Source organism: Electrona antarctica (assembly GCF_951216825.1).
Source record: "Electrona antarctica genome assembly, chromosome: 11".
NCBI classification, from domain to species: domain Eukaryota; kingdom Metazoa; phylum Chordata; class Actinopteri; order Myctophiformes; family Myctophidae; genus Electrona; species Electrona antarctica.
In genome coordinates this window covers 28,174,923-28,198,776 of record NC_136792.1, presented here as the reverse complement: position 1 = coordinate 28,198,776, position 23,854 = coordinate 28,174,923, and the positions used below count along the sequence as shown (strand labels likewise).

Below are 23,854 nucleotides of genomic sequence, written 5' to 3'. Positions count from 1 at the left end.
GTACACAAGATCGTTTAGACAGCAGGGAAGTAACAATAAAAAAGAAAAACTTGAACCTTGAACTGCGCAGCTTGCATCTATGGTCACAACTCACAAGCCAAAGGGGATTTATTGCATATGTCTGCTCGAGTTTATGCATGGGTATAGTTGTACATACTATAATGTGTGTGCCTATGTGTGTCTATGCATTCGTGCACCTATTATACAGTATGCATGTGTCTTTGTGTGTACGTATGTCCTCTCACCATTGGCTGCAGCTGTGTACCAGGCATCATGGCATTGGCAAGATGCATCTGCTGGGCCAACATGGCCATATTCTTCTGTTGTATCAGGTTGTTCCTGCCATTGATCTCCAGCTGGGTCTTTAGGTGGGGCGGTGGGTGCAGGTACTTACAGTTCTCCCTGGAACAGCGGCCCTGTGGGTAGGACACAAGTGGAAGAGAGAGCGCTTAATTAAACAACAAAACAGAGGTCAGGAGCACACGGAAGTTGAAGCAGCAGAATTTGGAGAACTGGAAAACGTTGCTCAGTGTAAGGAAGTAATGAGCCTTGGTATCAATGGCCTGTGTCGGCGCCCTTACATTGAAGAGGATCTTACCTAGCCTGGCTAATAAGCCAGACCGAATCAGCCGCTGGCAAAAAAAAAATTGCCTGCCGGCGGATTACGGTCTGGAGAGGCTCAATTGTACGCCCATTTCCTACACCAGAGAACTGGTGTGGCCAATCGGGACACAGTATGCAATAAGGGCACGTTCAACGCTTGAGACCTTTGACTGACAGTAGCTCTAACCAATTGCGTCAAAGAGAAAATGTTTGAACCCGCCCCCCGGGAAACAAGATCCATACACAGCATCTCCAGACTCAAATACCACACAACAGTGTGATTTGAGTCTGGCTTATTAGCCAGGCTAGATCTGACCTACGTCTCTGATGTCTGAAGCTCAGTTTATAAAGCAGAGAGATCAAATCTCCGGACCTCACTGCCTTTCCCCATCACTTTCTTTCTGTTCCAATTTACAATTTAGGCCTTTAGCAGAAGCTCTGGGCGGGAACCCCTTTTGGTGTTTTACCCCTTAAGGCCGGCCATCGCGCAAACTCCAGCTTTTCACCAGAGGAGAAAAAGTTGTGAGTATGTGACTCTTCACATACTAGAGCATTTCTGAAATAAGTGTCAGAAATCGACATGTAAATATGAAATAAATGCTTAAACATGTAGCTAGGTGTAATGTTAGAGACCACAGAAGTGAACCTTTCAAGCCTGTTTTCTCAACTCGCTGTTTTCTGCAAGACATTACTCTCTTACATATCTCCAAAACTGGTGGGTCAAACTGAACAACCAATATGTCAATATTGCATGCGTCTGCTGCCCATTTCTAGCACATACTGTAGAACAATTTAACGTTTAAGAAAACAATAAAATTGGTCCAAAAATTACAGATGTAGCACTAGTCACCCTTAGTGGTGCATGCACTTTTGCATGCAAAAGTGAATTTCTTAAAGGAAAATTGCTTTGCCTTGCGGAATGGACCTGCCAGGGAATCTTACATTTTCTACATTTTCTTCTTGGCTACCAAAAAGGTGAGAGGAATGTTATAGCAGTCAGTGCATAGAGAGAAGTATGCAGTTTGTGTTACAGGATGCATTTTCTTTGATAGTGAACAAGGCCACAGAAACAGATGTGATACACTGCATGCATGCCCGAACTTCAATGGCAGATATCCACAAACACATACAGAAAGGCAGGTACCATGAAAATACAGTTAAAACATACACACATCACAGTGCTCCATCCAGTATTCTGCTAGTGTATATAGACAGTGCATTGTGTGCGTCTCTAGGTGCCTGGCGCTCTGGGTGATTATATTCATCCAGTCGACAGCCTAAGGGGAAAAGGAGGGAATGTAATTTACACTCTCATAATGCCTGCTCCACTGAACACTCCCCTGGCTAGGTGTAATATCTTAGATATCTCCTCCTCCTTTTTACATTCCCTCTCTCGTCCATGCCTTCCGTTCCTCTCAATCCCTTGACATGCTGAGCCCCATGCTGATATTTGCTCTCCTCATCATGAATACAGAGCAGTGAAGACACAGAAGAACCATCTCTCTCTCTCTCTCTCTCTCTCTCTCTCTCTCTCTCTCTCTCTCTCTCTCTCTCTCTCTCTCTCTCTCCCAGGCAAGAACACCTATCCCCTTTGATCCCACCATCAAAGCTGCATCTCTATCAGCCTCTTTCATCTCCTTCCATCTTATGCCGATCGTCCTCTTTTAAAAAGCTCCCAGGAATGACGAGAGCATCCTGGAGACAAATCTACAACCTCCCAGGAGGTATTAAAGGTTGGATGACATGTTTCTGCTTATCTCAGTGAGATGACCTACTGGCTGCCCACTGTGGACCACTATGACACGCATTCATGCACATGCGCACGCATGAACACTGGTATCACCCACTTCTCTTCCCTCCAGCCTTGAGTCCTTATGCTCTCCCCTGCGCACTCTTTGACACTATTTCCTCATTACAGCCTGATCTGCCTAGAGACAGCCAAAAAGATTGCATTGGTGAACAGCTGAATTTCAGAGCCTGATTGGCCAGTTGCAGAGAGCCATAGCAGTCTGGGCCCATTGATTGGCCCTGGAGCGGACATTGATGCTGCTCCCAGACTGGCTTATCCCCATGTGACTCCCCCTATTGATTAGGGCTAATTGGTTAATGTCTCTTTCTTGATATACGAGGAACATTCCCTCTGGGTGGCTATACCCATTGTCAGCCCCAGTGTGTGTGTGTGTGTGTGTGTGTGTGTGTGTGTGTGTGTGTGTCAAGTGATCTCAGTACATAGAAATTGATGTATTGGAAATTCTGACTTTCAATTGTACAGTTTGTTTCGATTGTATTGTTCCACGTTTTGCCTCGGCAATGTAAACATGTTTTCTCATGCCAATAAAGCTCTTTGAATTTAATTAAATTGTGTGTGTGTGTGTGTGTGTGTGTGTGTGTGTGTGTGTGTGTGTGTGTGTGTGTGTGTGTGTGTGTGTGTGTGTGTGTGTGTGTGTGTGTGTGTGTGTGTGTGTGTGTGTGTGTGTGTGTGTGCGTGCGTGCGTGCGTGCGTGCGTGCGTGGGTATTGCCTATACAAAGCATCATGGTTGACATACTGCAGATTCACTGTCCTGTCCAACTGCAGATCGTGTCTGATGTAACGTTGACTGATCGTCAATCAAAGTGATGTCTCAACTTCAAATAAAACCATTGATGCTGAAACGATGCTTAAGATCAGCGAAGCAACGAAATCGTCTAAATTCAACATGGGAATTGCCGAGACGGATACACACACAGCACAGTGAGCACACACACACGCACGCACGCACGCACAGACACAGACACAGACACACAAAACATGATTCCCACCAGGACAGCATGAGATCCTTGCAATGTTTTGCCAGGTGAATGTTCAGACATTACGCTGTGATTGGAATTCACATGCCTGCCTTGTGCTTTAACCAGACCTTGTTCTTGACCTTCTGTTTTTTTCTTTTTCTGCAGTTTATGTGGCTCAGCTGGAGTCTAAACACGATGGAGCCGCATTAGCCTGAGGACGCTGCAGTACCACTGCCCTGTAAAGCTAATGTCCTGGCGCACGCACACACCTGCACGCACGCATGTACGCGCGCACACACACACACACACACACACACACACACACACACACACACACACACACACACACACACACACACACACACACACACACACACACACACACACACACACACACACACACTATTTCCCTGCTGTCTAAACGATGTCAGTGCTGGTTAATGGTGAGCCTGTCTGAGCCAAAGCACAGCTCCCTCTGGCTACTGTGTCTGACTAGCAGAATTTACTCAGGATGACTCTGGTCTGCCATCACCTGTCTACCCCCTCTCCTCTGACACACAGATATGCTAAAGGCCTCCCCCCCCCCCCCCCCCCCCCTCCCTGCACTGTCACAGAGGTTGGTTGAATGTCTGGGTTCTGTCTGGGTGAGGATGACTCTCCATGCCAGCCTCTAGTCATTCCACAGAACAAATGCGATCCATCTCCCTGTCTTTGGAGGTGCTAAATACATCAAAGGTGTGGCACTAACTTGTTTATAGTATTGTTTTTGCCAAGAGTTATATTTTGGTTAACTGCCAGCTTGTAGCCTGCAGGCTCAGTCTCCTCACCCAAGATATTCCAAAACTGTCTCAAAGCAAAGTGCCGTTGCCATGATTTGGCCATAGCATGATGAGCAAAAAGAAAGAAATAACTACTGACCAATAATACTGACTGAATAATAACTGACCAAGCAGGAAGGCAATAAGCAATAAGAATAAAATACACAATAAGCCATAGAAACATGGAAGACTGAACGTGTGAAAAAAAGGACCATGTAATTGTGACAGGGTCAGTTTTAATTGTGTGTGTGTGTGTGTGTGTGTGTGTGTGTGTGTGTGTGTGTGTGTGTGTGTGTGTGTGTGTGTGTGTGTGTGTGTGTGTGTGTGTGTGTGTGTGTGTGTGTGTGTGTTTGGGGGGGGGGGCAGCATTCTTGAAGACTCATACGCTGAGTTGTCTGTACTCAGATTTGAACCCATGACTTTGTGTCCCAAAGGCGAGAGCCCTACCTACTCCGCTATCGAGACACAATCAGTTGTTCTATTGTTAACAGCAGAATCATTCAGTGTTTGTGATGACAATTATGTGTGTCCTGGTCCATTATTCATTACTACAGTGTGTTCGCTGTTCATGCTTGTTTCAGTGCTATTTGGCATGACCCTCTACCATACTGTAAAGTTGCAAAAGGATATGACGCTGCATGTATGTATTAGGGACAAAAGAAGAATTTTCACAAAACGGCAATTTTTTTGATCAAATATCCTGAGAGGAGATGCATTTTAATTGATTTTCATATAATTCAAAATGGCGGGTGATCTAGAGGTCAGAGGTCAAAAGTAAGACAGTCAAACGGTTCATTGCCGACGGTCAAACGGTTCATGAGCTATGCTATGTGCGTTTCAATTGAGTGCTATATCGCCACCCCTTGCCCTCTACCATGTTGCTAAGTTTCGCGATAACCGACTGCATGGTTCAGCCAGAAGTGCTATTGGCGGAAGGAGGAGAAGAAAAAAACTAACAATAACAATAAAGGACCAAGTCCTTTCAGGACTGCTTAAATGGCAACCTGAACTGTGAAAGAACGTTCAGGAGGACAAAGGATAAGCTTTTGTAACTCCCACTGGGGTACAGTATCCTTGTGCACACATGCACTGCACACCCATGCACACCCATGCACGCACGTACGCACGCACACACACACACACACACACACACACACACACACACACACACACACACACACACACACACACACACACACACACACACACACACACACACACACACACACACACACACACACACACACACACACACAAAGAGAGGGACTGCCCTTGAGCAGCATAGTGTCAGGTATTATACCAGACACTATGCTGCTGATCCAGTCCAGTATGACCCTGGAAGCGACCTGCATTTAATCAGCAGCTCATGATACTCTGTGGCCCAGACCTCAGCCACAGAGTCACATCCACAGCGGCAGTAAGGATTAAAGATGGCCCTCAACAGGAACAACGCCTATGCACAGTATGTGACTGCATGTATTTCATACGTTATATTGAACAACGCCTATGCACAGTATGTGACTGCATGTATTTCATACGTTATATTGAACAGGCCGGCGGCTTAAAGGAATGCAATATGACTGGCTTTTTAAACAGTTTGACAATAACAAGTAATGGCATACCCAATGTAGGGACACCGTGTTCAAAGTGGTTAAATTGGCAAAATAATGTTAGGAATTTAATTTGAATTATTTCCTCTTGGGCTTTGTAGCATTGTAAGCAACAAAAATGCTGTGTCTTGGTGTGCGTGCATGCGTTTACATACGCATGGGAGCGGCATATGTCTTTGTGTGCGTGCATGTGTTTACATACGCACGGGAGCGGCATATGAGCATAAAGTCATCCTGTCAGTCTCATTTGTTACTGGATTACTGCTGCCAAGGCGGATTGCTGAAGGATTACTGTCTCTGTTGCATTGTCAGAGAGAGTTATACTACCAATTACAGAACTCTGATCAAAAAGCAGAAGCAAAACAAGAACAGACGAAGATAAAAGTAAACAGGCAAAAACACACGAGAGAGACAGACAAAAGTGGGACCTGTATTTCTCATTAATATTAATCAAATGCAGTCTGTGCAGATTTCCATCTCTGATGGAAAACTGCACCCTCCACTGGACAGAACAGGCCAGTGGAGGGAGTGGAAGAAGTACTCACATTATACTACCAAAGTAAAATTATCAATAGACTAATGCAATGTAGAAATTTGGTATTCAAAATTGACTTAACTACAACAGTTTTAAAGTAGGTCGGGAGTGGCTTATTGTCGGTATCAACCGGTAAAAGTATGGGCATCAAAATATACTTAAAGTAATGGTGTCCAATTTTACAAGTTATAAATACTAGGGTTTAATATCCATTTTGTGGCTCACGGGGGTTTGTTGACTTGTGGCTTGGACATCAGTCCAGTACATTGCTTCCTCAAAATACGGAGATAAACTTGTGTTGTTTAAAGCAGTGCTCCATGCATGCGACCGGCATGCACACGCGTGTGCGCGCACACACACAACACACAGCAGCTCCCCCAAACTACGGAGTTGTAACGGCGAGCCGTTTATTATTATTGTTATTTCTGGTAGTGTTATTTATTTCATGGTTATGGTTGGACAAATATATATATGTACTTGTCGCTATTTCCATATATATATTTATACTAACGAACTATTGGTCATATACAGTTATGGAGCTAAGGTTATTGTTTCCATATACAGTATGTATGTATATCGCCTGCTGGTAGTCTTGTTTACGCTGCACTGGCCATGAGGCGACACTATGGCCAGTGTTGCTGTTGTGTTTACTGTGCTTATCCCATCTGCAGACTAAAGATGTCCCTTCTCACTTGCCATCTCTCGCGAGAACCGGTAGAAGCTCAAGTTCCCAGTGAAGCTCTCCAACGTTGAGGCGCTCGGCCCTAGTGGTAAGAGGTGGGACTGCAGGCGGACCCGTGTAGTTATGACTAGGAAACCCCGTGCATCTGGGCTTTAACATTGAGCGCTCGTTTGCACTTCGGATTTTGGACACCACATTTTGATGTCCAAATCGAAAAAATGCGGAAGTCTAGAAAATAACCAGTAACTAAAGTTTTCAAATAATTGTAGTGGAGTGGAAGAATAAAGTATTGAAATTTTGTTTTACTTGAGTACAGTAGGTTACTTTAGTAATGCATTAGTTAGCCTACTTTCCATCACTGCCTGGCTGTGCACCAGGCCTCTCTCCATGTTCACTCATAACCTGTTGATTCTAAATGATCTGTTAATCCACCAGAGATGACTCATTCTGATGTCATCACACATAATCCTGATCTGTCATGCAGTGGCGAAAATATCGAGCCCTGGGCCCCGGTTCAATGCACCGGGGCCCAGGGCAGCCCCCAAGGGGCCCGTGAAGGGGGAAGAAGAAAAAAACAAAACAAGAAATGATCACATTGTGATATTTCATTTGTCAGGTGAAAGAAGCACTGTCTCCGTTGTGTCTCCCCATATTAGTATGATTATTATTTTAGTAACGTGTATGCAGTCGCGTTTGGTTTGAAGTTATATCGGGTGACGTTCGAACATTGCAAACGTGTCTTCCCCATCAAGCCGTGAGTGTGACTGTGAGTGATCATGCTTGTCTTCTGCGTTGTGAGTCTGCACTCAGACAGTGTGTTAGTCTGCAGTCTGCGTGGCTGCCAGTGTCATCAGCACCATGGCTAGTGTGACTGACACATGGCTGCCAGTGTCATCAGCACCATGGCCAGTGTGACTGACACATGGCTGCCAGTGTCATCAGCACCATGGCCAGTGTGACTGACACATGGCTGCCAGTGTCATCAGCACCATGGCCAGTGTGACTGACACATGGCTGCCAGTGCCATCAGCACCATGGCCAGTGTGACTGACACATGGCTGCCAGTGCCATCAGCACCATGGCCACAGTGTGACTGACACATGGCTGCCAGTGCCATCAGCACCATGGCCAGTGTGACTGACACATGGCTGCCAGTGTCATCAGCACCATGGCCAGTGTGACTGACACATGGCTGCCAGTGCCATCAGCACCATGGCCAGTGTGACTGACACATGGCTGCCAGTGCCATCAGCACCATGGCCAGTGTGACTGACAGCAGCGGAGCCGCCCAACCCTTTGTGCATTAGCAATTCTCTCTGAATGTCACTGCAGCTAGCTCCTCCCACTCCAAAAGACAACCATCAATCAAGTCAGCTCTGTCTGGCCGGGGGCTGTGTGAGGAGAATGAGCAAGTACACGCACGCACGCACGCACGCACGCACGCACGCACGCACGCACGCACGCACGCACGCACGCATGCACGCACGCACGCACGCACGCACACACACTTGCTTGTGTCTGCAAGTTAGTGCTTTCTTAGCCGAAAGGTTCCTGTCGGCCAGCAAACGTCAGACAGATTATGACATCACGCAGAACACAAAGAACACCCTGTCTGAGCCACTGAGAGGGTGGCCAGACAGGCCAACTTATGTCCCCGCAGACACACACACTCTCTCTCTCACACACACACACACACACGCACACACATGCACGCACACACACACACACACACACACACACACACACACACACACACACACACACACACACACACACACACACACACACACACACACACACACACAGACACACACACACACACACACACACACACACACAAATGTGCACCAGCTGCAAATATCTGGCTGATCACGCCATGTGTTAGGAAGTAGATTTGAGAGGAAAATGTCCATTTGCAGTGAGTGACAAATCCCCCGGCTTTATTTTCCCTCTCTCTTTCTTTCTCTCACTGTCCGTCCCCAGTAAAGGTTCCAATCATGTGCACTGCTGCACTGCTAAAGTGGCCGACAGACATACGTTTGAGGGGCTCTCCCTGCAGACCAGACCTCTAGGAAGTCATGTCTGACAGAATATCTTTTATCTAGATGTCCATACAAGTCTCATTAGCACGTTGCCGTCATCTATCCAAATCTGGGACACCCCCGGTCATTTCATAACCTTCAGTTCTCGTTTAGCTGGGCAGCGAGTAAAAAGCCTTTGGGATACGGGTACAAGTAAAAAGCCTTTGGGATACGGGTACAAGTAAAAAGCCTTTGGGATACGGGTACAAGTAGCCAGAACTCACTGAGCAATAGTCGTCTATTAGAGGTCTGTCTGAAACCGGTTATAACTACTGGTCTAAAAGTGATTTTTAGTCTAGGCTTAGCTTAGACACTGATTTCGCTGTTTTTTAAGCATCTATAGACGGTCTATAGCTGTTGAAATGACGTTTCAACGTCTATAGAATGCAAAAAAAGCGGTTTTAGACGGCCATTTAGACGTATTTTAGATGTTAAATAGCCCAGAAAGTGCTCAGTGGGAAAGACTCAAGCAACACAAACCATGGACAGAGTAGACAAAGTCAAAGTCATTCTAGGCAATGGGCTGAAATTCTGACAGTTATAAAATAACAGGCCAAAGACAAATAGAGTTCTGATGATGCTACCGCACAACACAAATGACATGGAAAGCTTTTAGCCTTATATCGCTTAATTAGGCCTAGCCAAACTGTCAATTATGGCCCAAAAAGCACCACTCAGCCTGGAAATGTGTTAGCGTGTTTTGGCTGTCTGCAGGTATAAAATCGTTAGCATAGGGGGGCTAATGACTAGGGGGCATCATTAGTGGTGAAGGCTAATGACAGCACTGCTGCGCTCTTGAGCTCAGCTGTTCCTTGTTTGTCATCCGCCATTATAATTACATCGCTGAAAATGACTGGCTGAAGTGGTCCAAGTTTAGCTAACAATTACTGTATGATTCATGTTTAAGAACTCTGGGCGTACTGTTTTTGTCCCTCACTGTGTTGGAATCACAATTGGGGGTCGGGAGGAGACAGCTAAGTCATGCAGTATACTAGACCAGACATAAATTAGAAAATATTATACCAGCTCAGTAATGGAGTAACACTGGTGATGGGTCTCCTTAAAAGGCTGTCCACACCAAGACTGACAGGCCAATTCACACTTGAACCGTAGGGCATACAATCAAAACTATGACATTTTTTATATGGATACCTTTGAACATGACGCACCTTCCCACATAGGCGAGAGAGAGAGAGAGAGAGAGAGAGAGAGAGAGAGGTGACTCGTTCCTCATGTTCATATTTAGGTACTAGTCTGTAATAGCTTGTAGATTTGCTAAGTTTTGTCATTGGTTTTAAGTGTTCACTCAAAGACACCTGAATACAAGATACTCAAGTTTCCACCCACCTTTCAGCAATGCATCCTGGGATAGATGTTAAAATGTTACAGATCACATTAGTGCACCTTTCAGTCCTGTTTTCTCAACTCGCTGTATCTCTGCAAGATATTACTCTATAAGCCATATCTTCAAAACTGGTGGGTCAAATTGAACAACAAATATGTCAATATGTTTCCCATGCTTTCATATGACATGAACCTGTGACACATATTGTTCAATATGATGTCTCATTGCCCTAATAAAACACTTAAAACATCACACACATGAACATGCATGTGGCATAACCCTCCCCCATGTCTCTTCCTGAAGGCACAGTATTCATCTAATATCTAATAATCTAATCCTGACTCCTGTGGGAATGTCATTGTGGAATTGTGAAGCTTTCCTAATTAGCTTTGCTCTCATTAGGTCTACATTAACTCAGTACAGAGACACACTTGCACACACACAAGCACTCATGCACCCACCCACCCACGCAAACACACACACACACACACACACACGCACACGCACACGCACACGCACCCGCACACGCACGCACACACACACACACACACACACCGAGTGATAAAGCGAGAGGGAGAGGATAGGCAAGGCCACCTCACAGCCCCTGAGATGAGACCCTTTTTTATTGGTTTCTTTTTCAATTAATTTCCTTTTGTCAGTTCGTCTTTCTCTCCCTTCACTATTACCTCCCTCCTTCCCAGCCTAAGTAGTGTATAATCCTCTCTTGGTTCTTCTGTGTTCATGTTCTCCCATGCTGACTCCAGTACAGTTTTATCTCTATAATAGTTCACTGTATCATTGTTCTATTCACTGACTCCCAAGCTATGAATCCATTACAGTTTTATCTCTTAATCTCTAGTTCACTGTATCATGGTTCTCAAGGTCAATGTCTCAATCGTCACAAACGCGTTCATATTTTGGGTGAACGTGAACTGAACGTATTGTATTTCTGATTGATGAACGTAATTGTGAACTCGTTCATTTCTGGCGTGTGTGAACGGTAATCTGTCACAGTTTACTTCACGTTCAAGAATGTGCCATTTCCTTTTGGTCCATTTTAGATGCTAAATATTTAAAAGGGTATCTTCATCAGGACAGACATTGTCTGTCCTGATGAAGGTCGAATAGACCGAAACGTTGAATAAAGAGCAACATTTCTGGCAAGTTTTCTGACAGTGTGCGGGACCCTTCTTTGTTTTTCAAAGATACCCTTTTAAGTATACTTTATTGCCCTACGCACCTGTCAATAGCCTTGAGGTGTGCATCGGCCTTTTGCTAAAAGATGATAAATATTTAGCATCAGTGCTAGCGAGCTAAAATGAGGCCATCCTTGCTCTAGAAAACGGCAATGTTCCAATCAGGATCACCGGAAACTTTCAGAAACCTTTCCCTTCACAATAAAAGCATTTCACATGTTGGGGCTTATTCGGTTTTTCACATTGCAAAACGGTGCAGGAAAAGTGGGCACCTAAACATTGTGGGCACCTCAGTGTTAAATTGGCAATTCTTTCGTGTAGAAAGTGAACATTCCCAACACTGATGGTTCTGCATTGACAGTCTTTTATGAGCTGACTCTAATACAGTTTTATCTCTAGTTCACCGTGCCATGGAGTACTATTAAAACGTAACACTGTTTGTTACCCATAGCTTTACTGCCGAAAACAAATATGAGGAGGAGATAAGAGTCGTCCTTGTGCTGGGGTGCACCACCAATCCATACCCCCGTCTTGTCTCACGTCTGTCCTCATCTCCCTGCCCTTGGTCTTAATTCCTGTCTCTCTACACTCTACCGTCGGTCCGTCTGAAACAATGCCCCAAAACATTTTCCATTGGCAAGAGGCGAGGCTGAGTGTAAACACCAACTCATGAGTATTGCATGACTATAAAGCGTGCACAAACACACACACAAACACACACACACAGAGAAAATGTGATGCCATTGCGAGTTCATGATAATTAAAAAAGAAGAAGAAACACAAAACAAATGTGCTCACAGCATTATCTGAGGGTGGTTTTAATATTACGTATAGCTACATGTTTCATGCTCATCTCTCTGCACCTCTGTTGAGAGGAGCCGTGATTGGAATGTGGGGGAGGCTTAGTGTTCCAATATGCTTTTCTATCTACAGTATCTACTCCTGACGAGTCGGATAGCCTATCACAATAGCACACCCTGCAGCTATACGTACACTCTCTCATTTCAATTTACCACACAAGCCCTCAGATTTCAATTAACCACTAAAACCCTAACAACCCTATTCCGTCTTAATACATTATGCAGTCGAAAATAGGCGATGTAAAAGCTCACAATGCGTTGCACTGCAATGCCTGAGTTTTGGTGTACAGAGAAAAGGAGGGGACCATATAATAGACCTCTGTGGGAACCTGGCTTGCAAACCTTAGTACCTTAGTATACAAAGTCTGGGGGCGCAACAGTGCATCAGAACTCCCAACAATGAATTTCAACAATGTTAAAATCCAGCTTCAAAATCTAGCCTACTTGGAAAATGGACAGATTGTGCTAAAGTAACAAAGCTGGTCCATATATATTGATCTGCTGCCTCGATCCCGGTGGAAGAGAACGAAGTTATGGCAACTGCGCATTAGAGCCAGCTTTCTGTCAGCGGCTCAGCCTGTCAGCATGCTTGCCTTATAAGTTATAACATCGTTCCTCCTGTTACTGATAATTTGTATGTTTCTTCTCCTGTCATTTTGAAATTAATTACAATTTAGGCATTTAACAGATGCTCTTAATCCAGCGAGAAGTTGAGAACGGGTGTGAGAGGTGAGCAGCAGGTCCATGCAGCGAGAGGCAGCTAGGGCTGGACTGGGTCAGAAATTCGTCCCTGACATTTGGCCCAAACCGGCCCACCACAACCGGCAAGCAGATAGCAGATACAGAGGAAATACCGCTGTAGTGCCGAAATGATTTTGGCTCGTCAGGGGGGGAGCGAGAGAGGTGTGTGCATGTACATGACTTCACGTATAACTTTAGCTAACATGAACGAAACAATGACATGTGTGTGAGATAACATGAGAGAGAGGGAGAGAGTGGGTGAGAGAGAGAGAGAGAGAGAGAGAGCATATAGTTATAATCTAGCGAGAGAGGGAGAGAAAAATATAAAAAGTCGGAGACTATGCGACGGAGCCGTGGTTTTGCTTGTCTCATGCTTCTGTTTAGGAATGAGGTGAAACGTTAATACTCCATTATCTACTTTAGCCCCTTTATTCTGACCTCGTCGATGGTGAGAAGTCTACTTGTTGTATTTCCTACAACAAGTAGGCCAAATAAATCCCATTTGGGCTAAATATACTGCTGAAAGAGCAATATAGCACTGTGCGCTAAACACCAACTTAATACTATACGAGCAGATGTCCATACATCCAAGATGGCTCCGACGTCAGCCCATTTACCCATATTGTAGTAAGAGTTTAAGTGGCTAGAACTGGGGATTTCATTGAGCATGTAACGGAGAAAGCCATGACATTCTCTTGTATCGACAGAACATCACCACGCATGCACGCACGCACGCACGCACGCACGCACGCACACGCACACACACACACACACACACACACACACACACACACACACACACACACACACACACACACACACACACACACACACACACACACACGCTCCTGCAGTATACACATCAGTAGGGTTCTTACACAGCATGGAGTCCCTTCGTTAACATTACACCATACAGTGACATTGCTTTGAGGTTAAAGGAGATAAGAGAGGATTAGCATTAATTTACACCATAAAGTGATAATACCCACCGGACATGCACGCACGCACGCACGCACGCACGCACGCACGCACGCACGCACGCACGCACACACACACACACACACACACACACACAGAGCAGCCAGCCAGCTACAGATTCCTTTTGTTATCCTTGTCTAAGGCTAACAATTAAAGCTTCATACTGAGGGAAATTACAGTAATAAAAGAGAAGCATGTAATCCTTTGTATCATCAACAATTGCAGAGCTGGAAGTGGAAAACCCTCAAATTAAAGCCGTAGACAAGGAGCCGTAGTGGGAATAAGCGTGGATGGGAAACCCATATGGCCCATGGCGGATAATGGAAACGAAAGCACATAGAAAGGGGTAAAGGATTTCAGGAAGTTCACTGACATTTCTCAGACTGATGTTGTACTCATTATTATGTCCAAGAAGGTAAGTAAGAGATAAATTGGTTATTAAGAATAACAGGGTCACGGTGGCACAGTGGGTAGTGCTGTCACCTCGCAGCTAGAAGGTCCTGGGTTTGATTCCCGCTGGGGACGCTGTGGGCGTTGGGGGCGTGTTCCCTCCTCCTCGTCATCAGTGCCCATACCCGACGCGGGGTTGGCGAAAGGGCCTTTCTGTGTGGGGTTTGCATGTTCTCCCCGTGTCCCTAAACTACCTCCCCCTGGCCAGCCTGATGGAAGGGAAAGGAACTGGTCGGAATAACGTGTTCCTTCCACGTGCTACATCCGGCCGGGGAAACTCTCCCCTGTCAGGTGAAAAGAAGGAGCTTGGACTCCTCATGCATAGAAGGAAGCAAGAGGTCAGTCCGCTGCCCCCCCAGGTTGGCAGAGGAAAGTGTAACGCCCAGGATTACATTAGATAATTGACACTGGGTGAATAAAATGGGTTACAAAATCGTGGGATAAAAAATTTGAAGGAAAGAATAACAGGAAATGCATGACCTTGCAATTTAAATCCTGAAGGATCTTGCACCATCCTCCGGGAGAGAGGGAGAGAGAGAGATAGAGAGAAGAGTGAGAGAGAGAGGTATACACACTCAAATTCAGAATGTTGAGAGTTAAAATTGTATACACCAGGTCATTTTTTCATTATAGACATATTTTGAAAACGTGCTCTGATGGACAAAAATGCGTTAACTTGTCACAATGTGTATCTTAATCCCCTCAAGCACACACACTGCCGCATGACAGAGCAGAAGGCTACCCCCACACCCTGTTCCCTCCACGTAGCACCTTCCGGCTGCACACTCATCCACATCGATCCACATTGATCAAAGTCGGTTTGTACCACTTTAGCAAGGAGCAAGGATGGGGGGTGGGTGGCTGTCAGGGGCGCAAGGTGATCACCTTCGCTAAGCTCTCTCCCACAGTGGGACCATCCATCCTCCGAGATGCCAACCATCATCTATCAATGCCCACAGAATTACAGTGGTGTATATATCACAGCAGCTAAACGTTAATCCAACTTGGCATAAAGGTGAGTGGATAAGGAAATAGAATTAAGATCGTCTTGAGGTAATTTCAATGAACATAAATTTGTGCACTGATGAACCCTGCACCTCTCTGGCTCTCTCTCCTATTCATTACGTTAACCCAAAAGTGAGAAAGCAGTAAAAGCACCCGTGTTGTTTTGGATTTTTTCGTTGGCTATTCAGATAATTCTGGGGGTCCTTGACATGGAAAAGCTTGAAAACCACTGACATAGAAACATAGTTTTTCTATGTTAGGATTTAGAAGCCATTTTTTTTTAATCAGCCTCAGGTCTAAATGGGTTAAACTAAGAGATCTTTATATACAGACAACATATTTTGTATAGCTTATATACATAGCTATAACGAACTGTGTGAAAAGTTTAACCTCCCAAGCTCTCATCTGTTCTGATACTTCCAGGTTCGCAATTCTATCAAAAATAATAATACCGTACATCCTTCGCAAAGACCCAAACGCTATCCCCAAGTCATTACAATTCTGTCTGGGAAAGGCTCACTCTAATTTCTAAACATACAGCAATTTCTGTATAGACAAAATTAATAAAGATTGGGAACATGAATTAGTTAGGTTTATAGATGATGATGTCTGGGAGGATGCTTTAATGACAGTGAATGATAGTACATCATGCGCTAGGCTAAACTTAATGCAATTTAAAGTTATGCATCGTATTTATTTCACTAACTTCAAACTTTCTAAAATATACCCCAACATGATCATGGTCATGTCCCCGCTTACAAGGTTAAACACCTTGCCGAAGCCTGGAACATATAGAGCTTGATTGGGGTTTTACCAGATCACCAATAAAAAACAGAATCTTACTTTTACTTCTTTATTAGCAAGAAGGATTCTATTGGAGTGGAAATCAACACTTGCCCCCAAAGCATCGGTATGGCTTAAATACCTACAGGCATTTTACTTCCATGTATCAGGGTTAAAGGTCATAGGTTCAAAATTGTTCAAAATTCAGAGTCCAGAGATTTTGAAGTTGTGTGAATTTCAGCCTCTGTGGGGGGTATTTATATGCAAATATCATGACCAATGGCATTGCAATGGCAAGGGCAAAGAACATCAATGATGATGTTTAGGTGAAAAAAAGAACAGATCTTTTGATTATTAATTAATTAATTAATTAATTAAAAATATGTTGTATATTTGCAACGGTGGGTCTTGCAGGGATAAACAATGAAAAGTAGCTGGATGCTTTATCTTTTTTCGTTTCCTGAAAAATGAACATGTATACCCAGTCAAGACTCAAGGGCACTGTGGCATAGTGTACTTGAGTGGGTACCACATATTTATGTATATATTACATCCATGTAGCCACTTCAAGGGCGGTACCCACTTACATCTGAAGTGGGTACTGTTGAATAACAGCCATGTATGGATGTGAGTACCATGGATGTAATGCAGCCACCCTCCATTTGCCAGTACACAGCTGTAAAACACCCTCCTATTGGTGCCAGTGGACAAAGTACATTTACTTAAGTACAGTTTTTAGACCTATTTGTACTGTAGTAACTTTAGTTACTAGTTACTACTTATAATTATTATTAAACATATTATACATATTATTAAACATATACTGTACATGAACCACTTCATAGCGATGCGATGCATTGTGAGCTCGTAGATCTGCTATTTTCAAAAGATTATTATACATTCTGCACAATGAGTACTTTTACCTTTGGCACTTTAAGTACATTTTGAAGCCAATACTTTTATAGTTTTACTAAAGTAAATGTTGACTTTTACTTGTAAAGAGGAGCCTTATTGTTGCTGGCATTAGTGTGGACTTCAGATGACCATTTTGAGAAATGGACTGTGAGGAAGTCAAACGGTGACCGACAGCTGTGGTAACCACAACAACACACAGTAACTCTTTCTGATGGCTGAGTCTGATACAACTCTAATCCAGTCCTTTTGAAGGATTACAACGTCCACAGCCGAGCTCTGCGACATGTACGATAACAATAAAGGGATATTACAGACATTCTTCAATCTCCGCTCTCCAAACAGCCGACTGACATGACTCCCATCCACTCTCAGTGCTCACTGTGCTCTTTCATATCTCTCTCTCTCTCTCTCTCTCTCTCTGTCTCTCTCCATCACAGCACCTCTCTGCTTTGTTTTCGCCTGCTTTTGTTGTACCTGTCCATCACTGTCCATGTTACGGTGTTTGAGCTCTATTCACTCCTCTATCATTATGCTCTCTGTCTCTCCCTCTACCTCGTTACACAATCTATTGAGTCGTTTCAACCCCCTTTACACTTTGCTGTTGTTTACACGGTACACCTCTCTCTTTCTCTCCACTCTCCCTGAGTCAGCTGGGATTGCATTTTTTCTATAATTGTTACATCCATCATCTGGATGTCTTGATGATGCAATGATAGATGCCGGCATTTCCTCAACAACAGAATTAACTCCCTAGGTCATAACACCGCCGTTCCATTTGGGGGTCGTGCTACACAAGCAGAGGTAATGACATGCATATTTCAGGGCGAAAAAGAGGAGCTACATAGATAATAATTCTCACACGTTATATAAATGGCTCTCAACCTTTTCTGGATCAGGGCCCACTTGAACATTTCAGCGTTCAAGTGTCCGCGGCCCACCCATCTGACCGTGCATTTTCAGAGCATTTTATTTATTTATTATTTTAGATACATTTTTGGGGGGCTTTTTCTGCCTTTATTGAGAGCAGAAATCGCTCTCCTGGTGGTACTATAATAGGATGTTAAAAGGGTGGCATTTTGTTCCTGCAAACTTTAGATGTCAATCTTAGCCGAAAAGGATTGAATATGAAATTATTCGAAAATTTTGGTGGCATGTTTTCCTTGACCTAATCGGAATATCTTATCCAATATGAAAAATCTGAAAGACCCGTTTTGTTTAATAATGAATACTGTCAAAGTACTGTCAAAAAATGTGTTTTGCACAAAATTGGCTTCCTGGTGGTGCTATAACAGGCCAAAATGTGGGTCGAAGGTTCAGCTCTGGCATGCAGGTGTGCGTGCACAGTTTTGCTGTCATCAAGCCAAGAAGATTATCTGATCACAGACGGAAGGACGGACGTACGGACAGACAGACCACAGACAGGATGCACCTAGTCTTGACATAGTCTTGGCCATGACTTTCACCCTAGACAAACAGCAATTTTCGACTGTGAAGGAGAGGACAGATAGAGAGAGAGTGTCCATGCTGTAAGCAATAAAAAACATCCGCTCCATAATGGTCATGGAGGATCGATATTGCATGGAGACAAAGTGCTGCTAAACAGCGTGGTTTCTGTTAATTAGCACTTCTCTAATGATCTCTCTTTCTCTTTTCCAATGTTCTATCCTCGCCAAGTCCACCGCCGTCTTCCATTAAAGGCCCTTTTTCCTCTTACTTCATCACTTCTTCATTGCTCTGTGTTGATTCCTCCACCCAGCTCTCAGCGGACAACACAAATGAGAGGAGCCATCTAAGCTCTTTTCATATACTGTAAGGCTCTGTGTTTGATGGCTCTCAGGGATGGGATTTAATGAACCTCTCGTTCAACTTTGATTATTTTCTAATTAAAGGAGTGAGTTATGGGACGAAGGGTGAATTCATAAATGCATGTTGATAATTGCGGGGGAATAATACAAATATCAGCGACTCAAACAGGCAGTGATGAGCACACAAAGCCACAAATCATACCCAACCCAACAGAGCTTGGCTCCCTCAAATCTCTGGGAGTCATTAGGCGGAATGAAAAAACAATAAAAATGTAGGCATATTGAACTTCTAGAGAGTTCTAGAGTGTTTGTTCAGAATATGCATGCATTCTGGATTTTTTTCTTGCAGTCAAATGTGGAGTTTGACTTTGAGTTTGCGTTCTATAAGGTGAATGCATTGTCAAGGACGGACAGTACTTTGGGACTGGGACAGGCTCCACCTCCATGTCCAGTCTGCTGCAGATCATTAGCCAGGCACCAGACAGCCACATAACCGTATTAGCTTTACCTGACGTGAATGTGAATGACTGCTCTACAGAATGTGTCCTGAGATGAACGGCTTTTTGTACTGCATCAGAGTTTCTATTCTTCCAACCAACCAAAAGTGGTTTACAACATACCATATGACTCAACCACACATGCACACGCACACGCACACACACACACACACACACACACACACACACACACACACACACACACACACACACACACACACACACACACTGACCTGCATACATCATCATCAGTGAAGCCTATGTGCTCGCACATTACGCACGTGTGTGTGCATGTGTGTGTGTGTGTGTGTGTGTGTATGTGTGTGTGTGTGTGTGTGTGTGTGTGTGTGTGTGTGTGTGTGTGTGTGTGTGTGTGTGTGTGTTGTGCGTGCGTCCGTGCGTGCGTGCGTGCGTGCGTGCGTGCGTGCGTGTCTAGAAGTGGCCGTGCGTGCGTGTGTGCGTGTGTCTAGAAGTGGCCATTTGTCTATGTCCAGGCAATCTGAGCGCCCTCTTTTCCTTTCCTTTCCTCTCGAGAGACTAATGTCCAGGTAATGGCAGAGCACTGGCCTTTGGAACACAAGGTCATGGGTTCGATCCCTGGCACTGCCAACTCAGCGTATGACTAGCATGGCTTAGGTGCGGCAAGACGTGCGGTTTACTGGGAGCTGACGGTAGGCGTTGCTCTCCACCGCAGCAATGCAGCAGTCTGCCACATTGAAAAGGGGATAGACACCCTCGCTCTTGGCTGATACAGACAATATGCCACTCAAACCTACTGTTTACTGTGTGCAGTGTGCACATGTGCACCAGTAGGCCTATTTATTCCATATTAGGCTATGTGAGTTTTATAGTTGAGCAAATCTAGATCACAAGGCGGTGCAAGCTTGTAGATCTTCTGTTTTCTCCGTATGACACTGGCGTGCAACCAAGTAGTGTATAAATCAGGCTTAAGAGGTGAGGCTTGATCCAATGTGAGTTTTAAAGTTGTCGGCGAGTCATCAGATCAAGTATTTCACACTACAGGAGCCTTTTTTGTAAATGGGCTGTCCTTATATCTTTGTGGCTTTCACATTAAACGATTGATAGGCGACTATAGGGATCACACACTGCAAGAGTTCACCAAGATGAGATCCGGACCAGACCCGATACATATAGGCCTAGTTTTATATTATATAGTTTTATTATTGTCTCCACCAGTCCCCATACATATAGGCCTAGTTTTACATTATATAGTTTTATTATTGTCTCCACCAGGCCGAAGACATGGGGAGAGAGTATGTTTTGCACTCCGTCCGTGTGTGTTACCGTCCGTCCGTCTGTGTACAGCTAATCTCCGGCATCGTTAACCTGGTCGATGCCAAATTTTGCACACACACTCCCAGGATACCAACGATGAACCTCTACCCCAAACTTTCCAGAACGGCCTGTTATAGCGCCACCAGGAGGCCGACTTTTGAAAAACACATTTTTTTTATTACTCCTCCAGATTCTGTCCAAAAATCCCGCAAATCGTTACACGCTATCTCTATTGTCATGTGTTCAAGACGGACCGGTCCGATATTTCATATTCCATCCTAATTGGCTAACATTGGCTTTCAAAGTTTGCAGGGTTGGGCCGTTTTGAACAAAAAGCCTGAAATCATGAATCATGCAATTTACGTGAAATTTACGTGAAATCTTTCACAGACTTTCCTACCAGGCTGAGGAATTTATCCCACCCTTTTCACATTGGCCTGTTATAGCGCCACCAACAGGTGGATTTTTGCAAAACACATTTGTGGAACAAAATGGCTCAAATCATCCAATTGCCATCCAAGGCGTAAGAAGAAATGGCACCCTTTTCACATTCCGTGATACAATCGCGAGACCAACACAGGACGTCTCTCTCTCTCTCTCTCTCTATCTGCGTGCACACACAGGAATGTGTGGGCGACAGCATAATCGGAGCAAATATTGTGCAGTGTGTACTATGTGTAGGGGCCATAAAGGAAATACAAACATTCAGTAGGCAGATTTATGTGCAGCCTGCGTAGCTATAGTTCAGGCAGACAACTCAAGAGAGTGTGCCTATACATGATCAGGTGACTATAGTCACATGCACTCTTTGCCTGATCAGAGCGGCTATTTAAATGTCTATACCTGCTCATTCCTGGCTTCTCTCCTTCTGTGCTAACGTGCCTCCCTGCCTCCCTGCCTCCCTGCCTCCCTGCCTCCCTGCCTCGCTGCCTCCCTGCCTCCCTGCCTCTCTTTCTAACCTGCTGCTCATGAAGTTTTGCAAATCCCATCGCCTCCCCAGCATCCACCTGTAGGCTCTGTTTCTAGATCCCCTGGGGTCTTGCTCAATAAATATACAGTATTATTCTAAATATACTTGTCTGACTGAAATAGGCTAATCGTTATTTTGCTGAATATTGCATTCACCTTTATTACTCATGATTATTGATGATGATTTCTGGTGGAAAATATTATCTTATAATTTGTAAGCCTTTGTTGCAATAATTGTACATCTCTGTCATATTAATGTTCAAATAGTAGGCTTATGTAATGGTCTCTGTAATTTTAGTCCTCTGTGGGTATGATGGAGGGAATATAGTTGTACAAAACAATCAATCAATCAATCATGTATGTTCTTGTTAGTAATCCTTGTAATTGTTAGGAGATGAGGGAAAGGTGCAACAGCTAACCAAATAAGACGTTTGAATTAATAGCCATGTTCTGCGATAATACAATAATTGTTATTTTTGATTACTTTAGATTAATTATGCATCTCTAGAGTGCAGCCAAACAAGACAAAAAGCAACATAGTGGGTACCAAGTGGTTGCCTACTTGCCGCCACAAACTGAATTAATGTACCTCTCTCCTCTACTTGTATGCATTCCAATTTAAATGTTTGTTTTCTCACATTGCCATTTCATCACATCAGAGGATTACAAATAGCCTGCTGAAAATCAGACCATCATTAAGGGGGTGCGGGTGGGGGGGGGGTGCATATAGGATCAGAGGAATTGGTGGCAGAGGGAGGGGAAAAGAACTGGATGGGACCTGTATATTTTACCAGGGATGGGTTGTGCCTAAAGTTATCGGCTATAATGCACCAAAAATAGCCGGAAGTATTGCGATGCATTGAAAGATTGTACATCGGCTATTTTTGGTATGGGACACCATCGTATGACTATTTATAAATCGGGCTTAAAGGTATATTCAGTGATTTCACTTAATTCAAATATCACTTTTCTTTTTTTTGGGATAATCCTCTATAGAGTGTGCTGACCATATAAGGAGTTCCTCCCTGTCCCCAGTGAGCCCCTGGGGTCAAAAAACCCTAGTTTCAGTTTTGGTGGTGGGTGAGAAAGCCTTCCTCCAATCATGATCGAGTGGGGGCGGGCCTTTGTGCACGTGCTGTTGGCCTGTTGCACTTCCCCCCACTGTAGAGCGTGTGCAATGTGCATGTGCAGTTTGTGCACATCTTGTTACCAAATCTGATTTCCAAATCACCCAAATCACTGAGTGGAAGGAGAAACAGAGATAAATGGGAGCAGATCAGTGCCAAGCAGGAAGGCATTGGGTACCACTACCATTTATTGTAGTCTTTGGGATTCAACACTGACCTCCCAGTCTTAAGCCCAAATCGCATCAATGATTCGCCACGCAACTACTTGCAACATCATGCAACTACTTGCAACATCATGCAACTACTTGCAACGGCTTGGAACCATTATCCCCAATGGCAGTTGCAAGAAGTTGCATCGGTGTGGTTGACCTTAAAACTGTTTTGTTGCAAGGACTTGTGACTAGTTACAAGTAGTTGCAAACGGTGGTTTGTGCTTTAGGGTGGACACTAACTACAAGAACACTGAGCAGATACCAGGTAGTAGGTAGTACGTTTTTGATTGATTGCTTGATTGACCGATCGATTGAATAGTTAATTGGCCAGAAATGTAAATAGGGCCAAAAGGGCTAAAAGGATAACACAAAAAAGTCCTGGGTACTTGTTTCGATTAAAGCCATATCGACCCATGTGGTCCATAGGGCAGGAGCCTATATCTAGTGTTGTAGTTCTCGAGACATGGTCTCGTCTCGAGACCGGTCTCGAGACCACATTTCCGTTGTCTCGGTCTTGTCTCGGTCTCGCGCCTCTCGCCATTTTTGTCTTGCGGTCTCGTCTTGGTCTCGCCCCTC

The 23,854-nt window shown here is 44.4% G+C and overlaps 1 protein-coding gene across 5 annotated transcripts in view; it reads right to left on the bottom strand.

Moving 5' to 3' along the window:
* LOC306931832 (muscleblind-like protein 1) overlaps nt 1-23,854 on the bottom strand; it is an 81,637-nt gene that overhangs the window by 20,504 nt on the left and 37,279 nt on the right. For all 5 annotated transcript variants that reach the window (XM_079513447.1, XM_079513443.1, XM_079513444.1 and 2 more), the window contains exon 3: nt 246-416. In XM_079513447.1, coding sequence (XP_079369573.1) covers nt 246-416 — 171 coding nt within the window. The remainder of the gene's footprint in view (nt 1-245; nt 417-23,854) is intronic.